This window comes from Carcharodon carcharias, chromosome 10, assembly GCF_017639515.1.
Source record: "Carcharodon carcharias isolate sCarCar2 chromosome 10, sCarCar2.pri, whole genome shotgun sequence".
NCBI classification, from domain to species: domain Eukaryota; kingdom Metazoa; phylum Chordata; class Chondrichthyes; order Lamniformes; family Lamnidae; genus Carcharodon; species Carcharodon carcharias.
Window position 1 is genome coordinate 133,459,443 of NC_054476.1, and position 16,877 is coordinate 133,476,319.

Genomic DNA, 16,877 nt, shown 5'->3' on the forward strand with positions numbered 1-16,877 from the left:
AGAGTCCACGACCCCGGGCCTCCAATCAAGCACGGAAGAAACCTCTGAAGAGGAATTTGGAGACAGCGTCCCTGAAGTCCCGTCACAGCGCTCACCTACTGTCCACCAGCGCAGAGACACACACCTCGGTGGGCCCTAGCTTTAGAATAGTCTCAGGATCACAATCTGTTGAGCACATTGCACTTGCTGATCCACAGCAGGCAGAGGCTGGGACTTCCCAGGTCCCCGGCCATTGGAGGATTGCTGGAGGCCAGATCATTGCTGAGTCCCAGTCAGATGACAAGCCTTTGGACTTGGTCATGTCACAGTTGCTGGAACTGCAAAGGCAAACTAGGGAACAACAGGAAAGGATGTCCGCTGCACTCCTCATATTGCAAGGCACGATGAAGAAGTCTGTTCATCTTCAGGCTGAGGTGATAGTGCCAGCATTGCAACGCAATGAGGTCAACACTGGCAGAATGGCGGCCGCCATGGAGACCTTGGTCCAGGACATCAGTCCTGCACTGCTGCGCGGGCTTAACTCCATCGCTGCTGCCATAGTTGGCCTTCAACAGTGTGTATGTGAGAGGGGTGCTGGGCAGCTCGATCTCACTCCAGCTGCCCCTTCTGCCCTCGGAGTCAGCCAGGGGCCTTTGGCACCCATAGGGAGAAGAATCAGCAGGTGCACGCTCCACGGCCATCCGCGCAGGTGACTCTGGGACTGACCGGTCCATCTGAATCCTATCTTCCTGTGACCTCTGCAGATCCAGCTTCACAGGCCGAGGAGGGTGCCACTGCCACACAGCAGGACCTCAAAAGTAGCCATGGTCCTCCAAGTCTCAGCCTTCCAGAGCCAAATTCTTCACAGACAGGGCGTCACAGTCAGCAGGCTGCCTCTACCTCTGGTGTGGATGTCCGGGGAGCACCAAGACGTAGCGGCAGGGTTAGCAAAATTAGGTAAAAGCAGTTGCTCAGCCTGGGCATGGATGTTGCCCACTTGTACATACTATTCACTATTGTCAATAAACTCCCAAAAATGTCCCCCTGCCTGTGGCTCCTTGTTCTGATGAGCAGTGTTCTTGTCCCTCAGATGTGAAACCTTTCTGCACAAGATAAAAGGCAGGTGTCTCAGTCCAGGGCCTCTTCTCTGTCCCCTGTGCAGCCTTAAGGCCACAGTGATGGTCCAGCCTCGCACTCCTTGGAAACATTACTGATGCCTGCACCTCGGCGGTGCTGGCCATTGCTGCCAGAAAGTAGTGGGCAGGCGCCACAGTGTTCTCTCATACTCTCTATGTGCTCTCAGCACCTTTAAGGTGGGGCTGGCCCCCATCACATCAGCATCTATGACCAGTGATGCTGTGCAGCAGCTCCTGAAGGGCTGAGGTGCTGAAGGCGGACACAGATCAGATGCATCTAAAGTTTCATGGCTGCATCTCTGAGATGGCCCTAATCGGAGCACAAGCGAGCTGCCCTTGGCCAGACAGGAGTCAGACATTCTCAGAAGCTTTGTGAAGATATATGGAGTGTCCTCACTGCATGTTGTTATCATCTTCCTGCGATTGAGCGACTATTAGGGCCTCTACTGTATCTCCATGACAGGAGCATTCTCACAGAGGGTATTGGCGCTGCGATAAGTCAAACTGGAGTCAGACGTTCACAACTGCAATGTGGGGATCTACGGGGACACCTCACTTCATGTCGTCGTCATCATCCTTCACAAATGTGGCAGCTATGAGGGCCAGCTGAGTGCGCCTGCCTCGCCTAGCCAGTGCATGAGCCTCATCGCCATCGTTGCCACCACCGAGGACGTTGCCCTCACCCTCATCCCCGTCAGCATACTCCTCATCAGAGGAGATGTGCATATCCTCCTCAGCCAGCTCCTCCCCCTGTTGCAGTGCCAGATTGTAAAGGGCACAGCAGACAACGATGATGCGTGACACCCTCTACGGACTGTATTGCAGGGCTCCAGCAGTCTGGTCCAGGCACTGGAACTGCATCTTTTGCTCCACCAAGTTGCGAACTGCTGGATGAGCCTCATTTTAGTGTCACTCTGCTGCAGTCTGAGGCCGCCGCACGGGTGTCATCAGCCATCGCCTCTGCGGGTAGCCCTTGTCCCCAAGGACCCAACCCTGCAGCCTCTGTGGACCCTGGAAGACTACAGGGATCTGCGAGTGACTCAGGATGTAAGCGTCGTGCACACTCCCTGGAAACTGTGCGCATACGTGCAGGATGCGTTTCTGGTGGTTGCATACCAGTTGCATGTTCAGTGAGTGGAAGCTCTTGTGGTTGATGAAGTCCACTGAGTGTAGCGCTGGAGACCTGACTACCACATGAGTGCAGTCAATTGCACCCTGCAACTGTGGGAATCCTGAGATCAGGGTGAATTCAATGGCCCTTGCCTCCTGGCTGTCCTGGTCCTGGGCGAAATGCACAAAGTTGTGTGCCATGGAGTCGGTGATGCCTGTGACCTCATGGGTACATTTGTGGGTGGCGGATTGTGAAATCCCACAGAGATCACCTGTGGAGCCCTGAAAGGAGCCACTGGCATAGAAATTGAGTGCTGCCGTCACTTTCACAGCCACTGGCAGTGGATGCCCTCCATGTCCCCTTGGCGCCAAATCCTGCAGTAAGTGGCAAATGTGAGCCGCCAGGTCCCTAGACATGCACAATTGTCGGCAACACTGGTTCTCAGTCATCTTCAGGAATGACAGGTGGCGTCTATAGACCCTGGGTGTTGCTAGGCTTGCTGTCGCTTCTGGGCAGCGTTTGCGGGAGCCCCTGCTGCTCCTGCCTTTGCATGACCAGGTGCCTCAGTTGCTCTCTCCTCCCTCTTCTACGGTCTCTGCAGGCCATCAGGCATATAGCAAGGTCACTAGAATCCATGATCCTGAAGTGGTCCTCCTGCAGCACGAAAGAGAGAGAGAGAGACAAGGTTATCATGGCTGTACTTAGCACCTTTGCTGGCAGCCCCTTAGTGCTCTCCTCGGATGGCCAGAGATGAGTACGCTGCATGGCTGCCCTGTCAACCTGCGAGATGGGGGATACTGGCCCAAACCAGAATGCTGAGATTGCAAGGTGCTGTGAGCGCCTTCAGCAGTGACTGCTATAAGGCCAGTGTTGGCAAGGAGATTGTAAAATGTGTGCAGTCCAGTTGCTCCTCAGTCCATTAAAATGGTGGCGGACCCAAAGTCTGTGCTAGGGGGGCGGTGGTGGGAGGAGGTGGCTAAGGTGTGGAGTGCTTGGTGGCTCTTTGGTGCCTCCACGTTGTTTCCATCGGCAGGCAGGCTAAGAGCTTGACCCCAATCATATCACTGTGGCTGCACCTGATCTGTCTTAGTTGCAGAGGCATGGCCAGTTTGTACAAGTGTCCCTAATACATGGCCACTCCCCTTGCTTACCCTGCCCCCCCACCTCGATTGCCTATGCGCGGGATGTAGTGCCAGAGCAGCACTTGACCCCCCCCCTCCCCTCAGCAGTCGCCTCCGAGGCTGGCCAACACTTGGCCCCGAGACACCATCCGCCGCCCCCCCCACCTCAGCAGTCGCCTCTGGGGCCAGGCATCGGTTGCCCCCGCCTCCTGGGGCTTCTGAGGCCTTTAAACAACAGACGAGCTGTGGAGAATGCTGCTGCTCATTCACCTCAGTTCCCCCAAAGTGAATGCACATCTCCTGTATGCTGTTGTGTAACACGTCGACGTACTTTCCCGCCAATGTGGATGGACGATACGGTGGGGCTGCAAGAACCTGGCGGGATGACCTTTTAATTATATGCTAATGTATTACAATTAGCTCCCCGCTGACCGATGGTGGGAAACACGGCCCACCATTGGCGGGCTGAGTGGACGATCGCAACCTGCCTTCATGCTGTCGTGAAGCAGGTCGCACCACATTTTCCACACACGCCACCAATCATGCCTGCTGCCAGCAGGCTCGGAAAATTCCACCTAATATTTACTAAGACAATCTCGACTGTGGATCAGATTCATGTAAAATCTGCATCCATGATTTTACTCCCTGCCTTGGTTTAAAAGACCTTCAGTTAAAAAATGTATACATAAATCTGGCCCTAATTTTGAACGTTATAAAATCTATACAATCGTGTGATTTCGAATCTGGGTTTTGCAGTGAATTTGTTGCTAATATATTATTTATCTTGCATGTTCAAAAAGGATACAGCATATTACAGTGTATTCCTATTGAAGTTGTACTGAGGAACAACCAGCTCTGGAAACTATATTTTGATGGTGCTATATTGGCTAAAGTGCAGGTTCATTCTGCAATAAATTTGATTCTTGTTATAACAGAAACTTTTAGAAAATATTTGTATTACCTATAAATTTCACAAATGTCAAAACCCAAAGATTACTTTTCTGTAATTCTTGCCAATACTGTAAGACATTCATCTTGATTTTTCTTCTTTAATAATACAATGTTCCATTATTTCCTTTTATCAATGATCTTATCATTTGTACAGTCAATTAAAATTACACTAGCGTGTATTTATATAGTGCCTTGAACATAATAAAAGGTCCCGAAGTGCTTCACTGAAGCATTACAAAAAAAGCCATGACACTGAGCCACGCAAGGAGATATTAGGGCAAATGACCAAAGTCAAAGACGTAGGTTTTAAGGAGTGTCTTAAAGAAGGGAAGTGTGGTGGAGAGGTCTGGAGGAAAATTAAAGAGCTCTAGGGCGTAGTAGCAGAAAGCACGGCTACCAACGGTGCAGTGATTAAAATTGGGCTCAAGAGGCCAGAATTAGAGGAGTGCAAATATCTCAAAGGATTATGGGTCTGGATGAGATCACAGAGGTAGGGAAGGGTGAGGACATGGAGGCATTTGAAATTATTGATAAAAATTTTAAAATCAAGTTGTTGTTTAAATGTGAGCCAGTGTAGGTCAGTGAACACATGAGTGATGGGCGAACGGGACTTAGGGCAAGTTACGTATGGACAGCAGAGTTTTGGATGATCTCAAGTTGTTGGAGGGTAGAACATGGGTTTGTGATCAGGAGTGCTTTGGAATAGTCAAGTCCAGGGATATAACCAAGGCATCTATGAGGATTTCAGCAGCAAATCAGCTGAGGCAGGGACAGAGTCAGGCAATTGGAAATAGGTGGTCTTGATGATGACACGGATGTGTGATCAGATGCTCATCTTGGAGTCAGATGTGATACCAAGGTTTCAAACAGTCTGGTTCAACCTCAGTCAAGGGAGCTGTATGCTAGCCATTTTCCATGAATGGACTAAAGTTTCCCTTTATTTTATACAAGATAATTGACGATCCTGTTCGGCATGCAGCTCATTAAGCATTTATGATGTGGTTCCTGTAGGGTAGTGGCCATTCGTTTGTGTACGTTTTTCATATATTGACATAACTGCTACTGCAAATGATGTCATTTAAGACAGATGCTTAGAAACAGCTGGTGTAACAATTTTTCAGTAGGAATCATTGTTTAGCACTTGTTTATCACCTAGGAAATGAAAATCAAGATAAATTGAATTAAAACAAAAGAGTGCCCAAGAAATATATTGGTACCAGCCATAATACAAATAGCTAAGTGTCCAGTATGCTGGATAGTGTGTGAGTGCACATTCTGTGATGGAAAAATGCCACCTGCAATATTGGTAAAGGTCCTTTACAGGAGCCTGGGATCCGAGCCTGAGATAAAGGCTTCGAGGCAGAATGAGGAGGAATTTCTGAATAAAAACGACGGGGCAGTGACCTGATGCTTTCCAGTCTCTGGGCAGTCTTTTAAAGTGGGCTGATTGGGGCTGTCACTGGCATGTTCCTGGTGGCAGGTGGGCCCCCATTTGAGGACCAAGCCTATCAGGTGCCCAGAGGTGTCTTGCTGGGGGCTGGTCTAAGGGTCCACAAGGCCCCCTGTTTTTATTCCGCCCCTTATACCAGAGACACAGCCATCAGTGGGCCAGTGCTATTTCCGCCAGCAATCCTTTTGGAGGGGTTCATCCATAAGGGTGGCCTCATAGCTGTGGCCACTATTTACTTAATTGAATTCAAACCTCTTCAGAGGACACCTCAAGATGAAGTTGCCATCAGGTGTCCTTTTTCTTTTATTCATTCATAAGATATGGGCATCGCTGGCTAGGCCAGCATTTATTGCCCATTCCTAATTGCCCTTGAGAAGATGGTGGTGAATTGCCTTCTTGAACTGCTGCAGTCCGTTGGTGTAGTTACACCAACAGTTTTATTAGGGAGGGAGTTCCAAGATTTTGACCCAGCTTCAGTGAAGGAATGGCAATATATTTCCAAGTCAGGGTGGTTTGTGGCTTGGAGGGGAACTTGCAGGTAGTGGCGTTCCCATGCATCTGCTGCCCTTGTCCATCTAGATGGTAGCCGTCGTGAGTTTGAAAGGTGCTGTCTGCGTTGTACTGGAATTGTACTATAATTTCTAGGCCACTGTTTAAATAATTTTGGAAGTACTTGAGAAATAAATAGCTGAAATTATTTTGCTGTGATATTCCAAAAATTTTGCGCTTTTAGTTCATTACGATAAAGTCCATGTGTTGTAATTTTGTTATGTAACTGTCTTTTTTTAGTAAAAACTTGGAATATAATTCATTAGTCATATTTCTTTTAGAACAAATTTTACTGCAATTGCTTAATAAGCTTTCAATTTCTGCATGAGATTCAAAATAAGAACCATTCTGCTGCTCTTTACCAATTCTTTTTGCTGTTGTTCAAGTAATTGATATGTCAGCTTTATGGAATTATTATTGAAATTTAGGAACTTTCAACACTTTATTAAACACGTGTGTATCAGTTTTGTCTCTTCTTTTTGCAGTTCACAGCAAAGTGTTGCCTACGAGTCCAGAAAGATTGCAGAGTTTCTACACATCCCCAGCCTATCTTCCTGTGAACTACAAGCTCTCAAATGTGCAGCTAGCCTTTTTCCTAAATAAGGACAAGCCAAACACACAATGGAACAGCACCAAATCACTCCAACGCTTGGAACATTTTGTTGTATTTCAGACAAAGGAACTTCCGGTGGTGAATGCCACTTTAGGACCTTTCTCCATGGATCGGACTCTCCCAAAAGACATACTTCAGCCCACCAGTACATTGGAAGTGCTAGACCGATTCACCATGAATTGGAAGGTCAGAGCCTTTATCATCCAACAGAGGGTTCCCTTTAACCAACCACTTGTTCAAGTACTATTTTACGTGGCAGGTCGAGATTGGGATGATTTTGATGTTGTGGATAAGTTGCCATGTGCTAGACTTCATGCCTTCCGAGATGTGAGAGACATTAAGAGCTCCTGCAGGCTAAGGGGAATCTTAGCCATATGCCTAGTCCAAGTTGATTTGCCCCTTGCCTGGTTTAGTTCTGCCACCTCAACTCTGGGAAGAAAGAAACCGATGGATAATTTGGATATAATCAGTGAAAATCTTCAAGTTGAACTCTACTACACCTTGCATCCTCCAGATAGAAATGGAGAATGTAATGCTGGCAGTGATGCATCTTCTCATAAAGGGAAAAATGTTAGGCACGATGAATCTCACCAGCAGCCTCTGCTACGTATAGGAAGTATCAATTTGTTCCAGCCTCCCCAAACTCAGTTAGTTCAGGAGCATAGGCTTGATCGCAATATCTTCATTCGCTTGCCAGAAGGACCGCTAAAACCTGGGGAGATTCTTAGTATCTCGGTGTTTCTAACACCAAATTCAACAGTGGAGCAATTCACTCTGAGGTACGTGTATTTCATTGTTTTTACTTCAAGAGACAACTAAACTTTAGATTGTATATGATTTGGAAAACCATATATTGTATATTAATAATTATAAAATGTACATAAATCACTTGCATTGGTTGATATTTCTACCCATTAAGTCAAAGCGTACTTTTCTCTAATGTTTTCTAAAAGTTACTTTTCTCTAATGTTCTGCCTGTATTACCGAATACTCATTCTGTTATATCTGTAATGTTATATGCCAATTTGTTTCACATTTCTGACTGTCTTCTCATCTATGCAATCAACTATGATGCTGACTATTTTCCATTAATGGAAAAGGGGAAAATTAGCCTTTTTACAGATTTTTAAAGAAGTATTAAGTATGCATGGGGCAATTATTTGGAGTATACAGTGGACCATGCAACTCAGAAGGAGATAGATCTTTGATGTATGGCATCTCTATCACCCAATAGGAGCAGTATATACCCTGTATTTTCCTTTTGCTTTCTATAGCAGAAGAGAGCACTTTTGAGTGTACCTGGAAGGTACTACAGGCATCTATGTATAAAAGCATCAATTAATTGGTGGGGCAGGGTCTGGAATTCCAAATTTGCCACCTGATTTCCGCCAACCACCATTTTGATGGCTCAGAAATGTAGCGGATCACGACTTGACACGCAGGAAAACGGACGTCGGGACTGACACATTGCTGTCTACTTCAATTTTGTATTTTCTTGAGTTTGAAATTTTCAGTGAGGTGTGTTTCTGAAGCCTGTATGAACCATGTCAGATCAGAGGGTTCATGAACCATGGGGGAAGCCTGGAGTAGGGAATCTTTTGACAGTTAATTTTGAAAGTTGGTGCCAACTTCACATGTAATAATTAGATGCTGTATGATATTTTAGGTATGTTTTTAATACAGTGATTGATAATAGGGCTTAGTTCTTAAAAAGTAAGTGACCATTAAATTAACCAGCATTGTGAAAATTTTCAGATACTTTAGAGTACATTATCCACTTGATAAAATGTTCTTCTGCATTCAACAGTATTGCTATGTGTAATTTGGACCCTGTGCTTTAATCTTTACACTGCTTCACAGTCCAGTCATCTACTCAGCATTTTGAAGCAGTGGAGAAAATGGTCATCTGTTCCACTACTTCAGAAAGCGTTAATGTATTCAGCTCTAGAGGTTTTTGTTTACACAGATGTGCAGTGGAATATCTTTATGAATGCTTGGCTGAGTCCCAGAGCCCCCAATGGATTTAGCTCAGCAGTGGTTGTGGATACAGCTGTCAGGAGGACTAAGAGTTGCTTGACAGTTTGTGAGCAGTTAATAGAATTAAAGATTTTTGAAGAGGTTTTTGAATGGCTGTTTGTTTATTTTGATCATTCTATGAGAATCTCAAAGATTTCCAAATATTATTATAGGGCTCATGAGTTCTGTACATTGTGATACTGGGTGAGTGGACATGGAGATATAGAGGGGAATTGGGGGTGGGTGGAGGTGAAGAGGTTGGGGTCTAGGGTGTGTAACATTTATGTACAGAATTGGGCTGGTGTCCCACAGAACAGAATCAGGCCTTCTAACCTGCTCACCTCTATTTCCACCTCACGCCTGCTTTGGGAGGCAGAGTCCCTGATGCTAACCTGCCCCCCATCCAGTGCACGGGGTGAAAATATGGTGAACGTGTGGGATGAATTAGGAGGAAGGAATGCAACGTCGGGAAGTGGCCTGACTTACAATTCATGCCTAGAGGGGAAAAAGCGTTCCCACTTTTCTTTTGTTCTTTTTCCTCATCCTGCTGTCCTTTCATTTGCTCAAAACCTATTACTGTTCATATTTAATTTTCCCCAGTTCTGCGGAAAGGCCATGGACTTGAAACATTAACTCTGCTTTCCTCTCCACAGATGCTGCCAAAGTATCTTTAACATTTCCTGTTTTTATTTTAATGTTAGTTAGGACATGGCTGTTTGGGATAGCATCTGAGGACATTCAGACACGTTTTAATTAGGATCAAGTATGCATTAATGCCATATTCCTGGATTGTGAAATTTTTATTGTTTCAAATATAATGTATTTAATGATTGGGAAAGAGAAGCACTCTGATATTTAGGCAGCGTTATGTGACTTATCTAGCCAGGTCTCTTTGATGCCTGGCTATGTACATGTCAGGATATAGAACTACAATGCCCATCTACCTGTAGTGGCAATGCCGTCTAGCAAGGAGATATCCTAGGACTTGGAACCCCTGAGATGGCCTCGACTCTAAGGGGTTTATGATAGCACAGCTAAGCACTGGCATCCCTGTCTCTCAGGTACCACCTAAGTATAGCCTTAGAGTAGGTTAAAGAAAGCACAGAGAGGCAACAGGGGTATGACAACAGTAATAAGCACTTGATGTAAATAAATCTGTATGTAATAAAACTGTTTTGTGATGTGTCCTGTGTGCTGAAGAAGTTGACCTTTTTTTTATGTTTGAGAGGATGCTGGAAGGGCTGTTCTTTCTATGTCTTCTGACTGGACTTTTGTCTCATTAAGTCGACCTCTTCTGAGTCATCAGCGAAGGGGAATATTCTGTAGACGCTGGTGAAAAGGCATTTCTTAGTTAATCATCTCCAGTTTAGTGCATATTCTGCATAACTTTCTTCTCCTCCTGATCCTGTTTGTCTCCATTATAAAAATGTTCATGGGAATACCCATGGTGAACCCCATTGTAAGTACATGAAGGGTGAGAAACAATAAATTTCCTTGCCAGAAAATGCAGAGAGACAATTTACAGAATCCTTTTTTTAATCCTTTCATGAGATCTGAGTGTTGCTGGCTAGGCCAGCATTTGTTGCGTATGCCCAGTTGCCCTTAAGGAATGTGGTGGTGAGCTGTCTTCTTGAACTTCCACAGTCTACCTGATGCAGATATGCCAACAGGGCTATGAGGAGGGAGTTCCAGAGTTTTGACTGAGAGACAGAGAAAGAATGGCAATATAGCTCCAAATCAAGTTGGTGTGTGGCTTGGAGGGAACTTGCAGGTGGTTGCGTTCCCATGCACGTGAACATGTATGGTCTTTGAGTATAGCAACGGGAACTCAAAATCTGTTTGTATGTAGTTGTTGTTAATTATTGGAAAAAAGGCGGGGGGGGGGGGAAGTTCAACAATTTTAGATCATGAACTCTCTCCTCCATCCCCACCCACTTTCCGAACCCCCTTTTTACCAATAATTTATCTAGATTTTTCTTTTCCCACCTATTTCCATTATTTTTAAATGTATGTCTATCCATTGTTTTATCTCTACCTTTTAGCTATTCCGATCCCTTCCCCCACCTCACCTCACCCCCACTAGAGCTATCTGTACCTTTATTACCACATTCCTTAGATAATATCACCACCTTCAACACCTCTTTGTCCTTTTGTCTATGACATCTTTTGGTTATCTCCACCTATCTCTGGCCCTCTCCAGCTCTACCTGTCCCACCCTCCCCTTAAACCAGCTTATATTTCACCTCTTTTCTATTTTTCCTTAGTTCTGTTGAAGAGTCATATGGACTCGAAACGTTAACTGTGTTCCTCTCTGCAGATGCTGTCAGACCTACTGAGTTTTTTCAGGTATTTTTGTTTTTGTTTTGGATTTCCAGCATCTGCAGTTTTTTGCTTTTATCTTCATATACACTTAGTCTCTCTTAAAGCATATTACTCATTGAGCGAGCTGGGAATTGAATTGTGCATTTCACCTTATCTCAGAGAGGTTGGAGATTTGTTAATGAGCTTTGAAGTCCTGTGGAAGTAGATACTAAAGTGTTAAAACAACAAGATTGCAAAGGTTCTTATCTTATTAGATTTCCGTGCCATGGTATTTATATTGTTTAATCTTAGAAAATATGAAGAGAACCTGCACGGTTGCCACATGTCAAGCTAATGTTGCTGTTTGATCCTGATATATTGACAGCCCTAGCTTCAAATAAATTAGGGGTTTAATAAGAATAGGTCTTTCTGTACTTTTCAATTTTTCTTGGCCTGCTTGGGGTGGGGGGTCGGGGGAATGGTGGCTAAGTGGTGTGATACATAAATCTAAAGAACACTTGAGTGTTCAGTTTACTTATTTTAAATGAAGTTTAAGCAGAAAAAGAAGCTGACTTATTACAGGCATCGTTTTAAATTCAAGGCATATTAAATATTTTCTTTACATTTTATTTATACAATGTATTACATGTCTAATATTTTTCAGGTGTAAATTTGTGTTACATTAGTTATTTCAATTATATGAATCTGATTTAGCATGTGACCTTTTCCATGAATTGAAAAACTGAAGATTGAGTGCTGTAATGGAAGTGAGATTCTCACTTTATGTACTGTAGTGACAAATAATGAGAAGAAACCGGATTAATTAAAAAGGAGGAAGGGAGAAACCAGATAAATGCAGGCCTCTTTTTTTAGTATCAATTGTGAGGAAGTTACTGGAGTTTTATTGGTGAAGACAGAGGGTGGAATTTTCTGCTCCAGAGACCACGGGTGGTGGTGGGTGGGATAAGTGGCTTATTTCCTGCTGTGCAGTGTGGCCGATTTCATGCTTGGAAGCTTATTAATTATGCATCTGCGGGCATCTCACCGAATCATGTGGCAGGGCAGGCACTGAATCGTCCACCTCGCTATACCTCATGGATTCAAAGGTCCTGGCATCATATTTAAATGTCACCTGAACATACACATTCACTCTCTGCAGCCAGTTGTGTTATCACTAGTTCTTGAGATGGCTCCCAGGAGAAAGAGGACAGTAGCCCCAAGGTTCAGCCATGACCCCCTTGAGGCTCTGATCCGAGGCATCTGCCAACATTGGGATGTCCTCTTCCCAAGGCATGAAATCTGGAGGTCCAGCAAAATCACCTTGCTAGTGATTGCAGAGGAGATCTGTGCCTCGGGCAACTGGCATTGAAATGCCCTGCATTGCAGGGAGAGGATAGAATGCCTGATCTCACCTGGTCTACTATGACAAGTTAACCTGCTGCTCACTCCAAACTCTCACTCTCATAATGGTATCATGCATTGAAAAGATTGCACTGCTCAGGGTTTTCACATAATATTAGCAGGGGTAGATATCATCACTGTCTTACAGACACTTTAACATCACCATAACCTCATCTATCATACTGCACAAGCATACATGCTTCTCAATCTCTGTTCCATCCCTTCTCATCACATTCCATCCATTTGTCTTCATTCAGGCCAAGCTTGCCGACAATAGGAAGAAGAGATCCCAGTTGGGAGGAGACACGGCCGACATCCAGGAGTTCACTCGATTTGAGGAGGATGCCGCTGAGTTGGCAAGGGAGGACAGGGGATGAAGAGATCGGGCTCTTCCAGAAACGCAGTACTGATGAACTCTCCATGAGTTGTTCACATCCTGACATTCACAGTGAGTGACATGCAATGTTGTATTCAGGCTGCTCATGAACTAAATTGACCTTCTGTCTCTCAAGCTCCAGCAGGCTCAGACAGAGCTTGAGACAGACCATAAGTCCCAGCCCCCTGACCACCTCAGAGGAGAATGCTGAAGGTGCTTCTGATGAAGACGCATCAGTGTTCACCTGCACCCTCCACCAGCACAAAGACATACGCCTCGATAGGTGTTAGATTTGGATTAGGCTTGGTGTCACTTTCTGGACAACACCTCACAGACACATCTCCATAGCAGTCAGAGGCAGTGACAGCCCAGGTCTCTGGCACCCAGGGGACTGCTGGAGAAGAGGCACCTGCTGAGTCTGACTCAGATGAGCCTTTGGAAACTGCCATCACTAACGTGCTGGAGATGCAAAGACAGGTGGCAGAACATCAGGCAGAGTTGTGAGAGGCAGTCAACAGACTGGAGCGAAAGATGGAGGAGTCCGTCCGTGTTCTGTCTGATGTTGTGGCTCTGACATGCAAGCGTATCGAGGTCACCATGGGAAGGTTGGCAGTCATCTTGGAGACCTTGGTCCAGAGTGTTCTGCCGGATTTGCGCTTGGACCAGCACTCCATCGCTCTAGGCATTGGTGAGATCTATCAGTGGCTAGGCAAGAGGGTGATGGGGCACCTTGACCTCACTCCAGGTGCCCCTTCCTCTCAAGGAGTCAGATAGGGACCATGGGTACACAAAAGGAGGAGAGCCATCAACTGGACACTCTGGGGCCTCCCACCCAGGTGACTCTGAGTGTGTTTGACCAATCCCAATTTCATCTGCCTGTGATCCCATCAGCGCCAGCTGAGGGAGTGTACCTTCCTCACAGCAGGAGACCCAAAGCAGGCTGGGGTCCTCCAGGCCTCGGGCCTCCAGGACACCCGCCAAGGTCATACAGATAACAGGGCATAGCAGGCTGTCTCCACGATGTACCTAATGTAGCAGTATGCGGAGAAAAGTTAAGAAATTCTGAGATCACTATGGTGGCACATGTGTTCATTCACTTTAGATATCTTGCACCTTTGTCATTAACAGGAAATATTTTTACAATGGTTTCATCATTTGTACGCATTGTGCATATGCATCTATTTACCCTCTTATTGAGAGGGTGACCCAAGTTCCCACTCCGTGATTGCATCCCCTTGTGAGCCTCAGATTCATGTGATGTTTAGCAGATTCATGTTAGTCACTCACCCCTTGTGTAATGTAGGGGAGATGTGTGAAGCTCTCAAAAGTGAGTGCACATTGACTTTTGAACCTTTAAGCCTTGCAACGCTCTATAGAATTACATGTGCTCATGTGTCTTGGAAGGTTAAAAGTTATGCTGTTTCATCAACACTGAGCTGTCTTCATTGTAAGTGCGAAAGCACATGACCTGTATCCATTTTGGTCTCAACAACCACGTGCAAATCTCTGTAGCTGCAAAAAAAGTGTCTCCTTTAAGTGGCAATGACTGCACGATGTGCAGTTAAGGCAGGATTTGCGCTGGTGTGCTTCCTTTCACTTCCCACAGCGGCTATATACAGCTTTGGTTGCTGACCTTTCCAGAAATTGGGGCCTAGCGATCCTTGAGGGTCGCAGCTCCAAGGCCGAAGTCTGACCTTTCTTGAAATGCCACTGCTTGTAAAGGCCTTTCCAATCTTTGACATGGTGCTATAGGACAGGAGAAATGCACTCGGGTATCCTTGCCTGGACCCTACTCCTCCTGGAACCTTGTGGCTATCAGTGTGTCACGGCCAAGTCTTCTGCATCATGCCGCTGTGAGGGCATTCGCGCATAGAAGGTGACTATTATCGCCCTCTTCAAGTTCCTGCCCTTCCAGGTCTTCATCGTCCGAGGAGTTCTTAGCCCATTCCATGACTCCCTGTGGTAAGTGACCTCCCCTTTGAAGCACCAGATTTGCAGGGTGCAACAGACCACGAGGATGCAGGACACCCTGTCTGGAGAGTACTGCAGAGCCCCACCTGAGTGGCCCAAATATCGAAGGCATATCTTCAGAATGTCAATGGTTTGCTCAATGATGGATCTCATCACAGAGTGCACCGTGTTGTATATCTCCTCCAAGGCACTTTGAGGATGACCCAAATCTGTCATGGGTTGTCTCTTCAGTGGGTACCCCTTGTCACACTGCAGACAACCCTGTAAGCACTACAGCCCTTCGAATAACTGTGGCATCTGGGAGTGACTCATGATGTATGTATCGTGAGAACTCCCAGGGTACCTGGTACAAAGGTGCATGATCTGCTTCTGATGATTGTTGACCATCTGAACTTTGATGGAGTGGAACCCTTTCCTGTTAATGAAAATCAAGGGCTGATGCTAAGGAGCTCTTCAAGTGACAAGTGTGCAATCGATTGCACCATACACTCTAGGGAAGTCTGAGATTGCCGCAAATCCCAGAAATTTAGCAGCCTGCTAGCTTCATCCATTGTGAAATTTATATAATGATGATCCTTACTGTAAAGGGCATCCATCACCTCCTTTGTACATTTATGTGCAGAGGCTTGAGAGATGCTGCATAGATCCCTTGCGGATCCTAGAAAGAACAAAAACAATGAGTACGGCAGTGACCTTCAGGGGCATTAGCAGAGGATGGCTTCCCAGTTCATGCAGTGTCAGATCTTTCTGCAGAATGTGGCAGAAATGAGCCACCACATCTCTTGACAAACGTAGATGCGCATGGCACTGTCTCGCGCTCATCTCCAAATTGGAGAGGAGTCTTCGGTATACCCTTGGTTTTGCCAGTCACTCCGTAAGATGGGTTTGACCTCCTCAGCCTCTGGTTCTTCATGGGGCTCCCCTGATCCATGCATTTCAGCCCGGGGCTCTTCTCTAAGCTCTGCTAGATGGCGCTGGGCCCTTCTCCTCCTGAATCTGAGCACTGCTATCAAGGCAGCAGCATTGAGTGCAACCTCCATTTTGAAATCCTCCTCATCCCTGTGGACAGATAGATCCAAGAGATCAGTGTAGCTTGACCAGCTATTGCAGACCTCCCACTCCCAGCCAGAAAGCCACAGGCATGCCCTTGTGCTGCACTTGCGCTACCTGCCTTTCCCTGTTCCAACCTTGTAGCTGAAGCACTCCCTCACAGATCATAAGTGCCTGAAAAGCCACCTGAACAGCTTGACATCTCAATCCCATAGAGGATGGAAGAAGCTTCAGCACTGCCATGCAAAGTTAACCCTCTGTAAAAACCACTCATATGTTGCCCGATTAGGATTACAGATTACCCCTGCCTTACGCTTCTGGAATGACTGGATGCCTTGTGGCCTGTGGCCCATGGCCCATGTAAATTGGACAGTGCGCTTTACAAGGCTTCATAAAGCATCTTGCAGATATCCTGCAGCTGTACTCCCTTAATGGCTGGCTGCCTCTCCCCTTCTTGCTTTTCTCTGACATTTAAACGCTCGGTGAGACCACCTGTAATGTGACTCCAGTAGCCATGGCAATCTTACATTAAAACAAGGCTTTTTATGGTTCCAACAGTCGTTCCAAGTATAACATCCCAATAAAATGTTCATGAGTTTTATCAGCTGAGCCTTCATCTCCATGTTGAGAATCTAATAAATATGAGGGTGCCTCCTGAAAGGGTCCACTTGCCCCAGACACCTCTCGTGGAGATTTTGTTCCAGTTTCATTTTTAAACTGTCATTGATTCGGGGGTCTCAGGATGGTGGTGCTGCACTTCTACTTCAAGACCAGCTTTGACTGTCTCTCTGTCATCGTTCACATTCCTTTGATCAATCTGGAACCCCATGATGTGCAGGTAGACCTCTCTCT

At 45.9% G+C, this 16,877-nt stretch overlaps 1 protein-coding gene across 1 annotated transcript in view; it reads left to right on the forward strand.

Moving 5' to 3' along the window:
* LOC121282878 (transmembrane protein 132E-like) overlaps nucleotides 1-16,877 on the forward strand; it is a 408,363-nt gene that overhangs the window by 158,668 nt on the left and 232,818 nt on the right. The window contains exon 2 of the mRNA XM_041196690.1: nucleotides 6,783-7,689. Coding sequence (XP_041052624.1) covers nucleotides 6,783-7,689 — 907 coding nt within the window. The remainder of the gene's footprint in view (nucleotides 1-6,782; nucleotides 7,690-16,877) is intronic.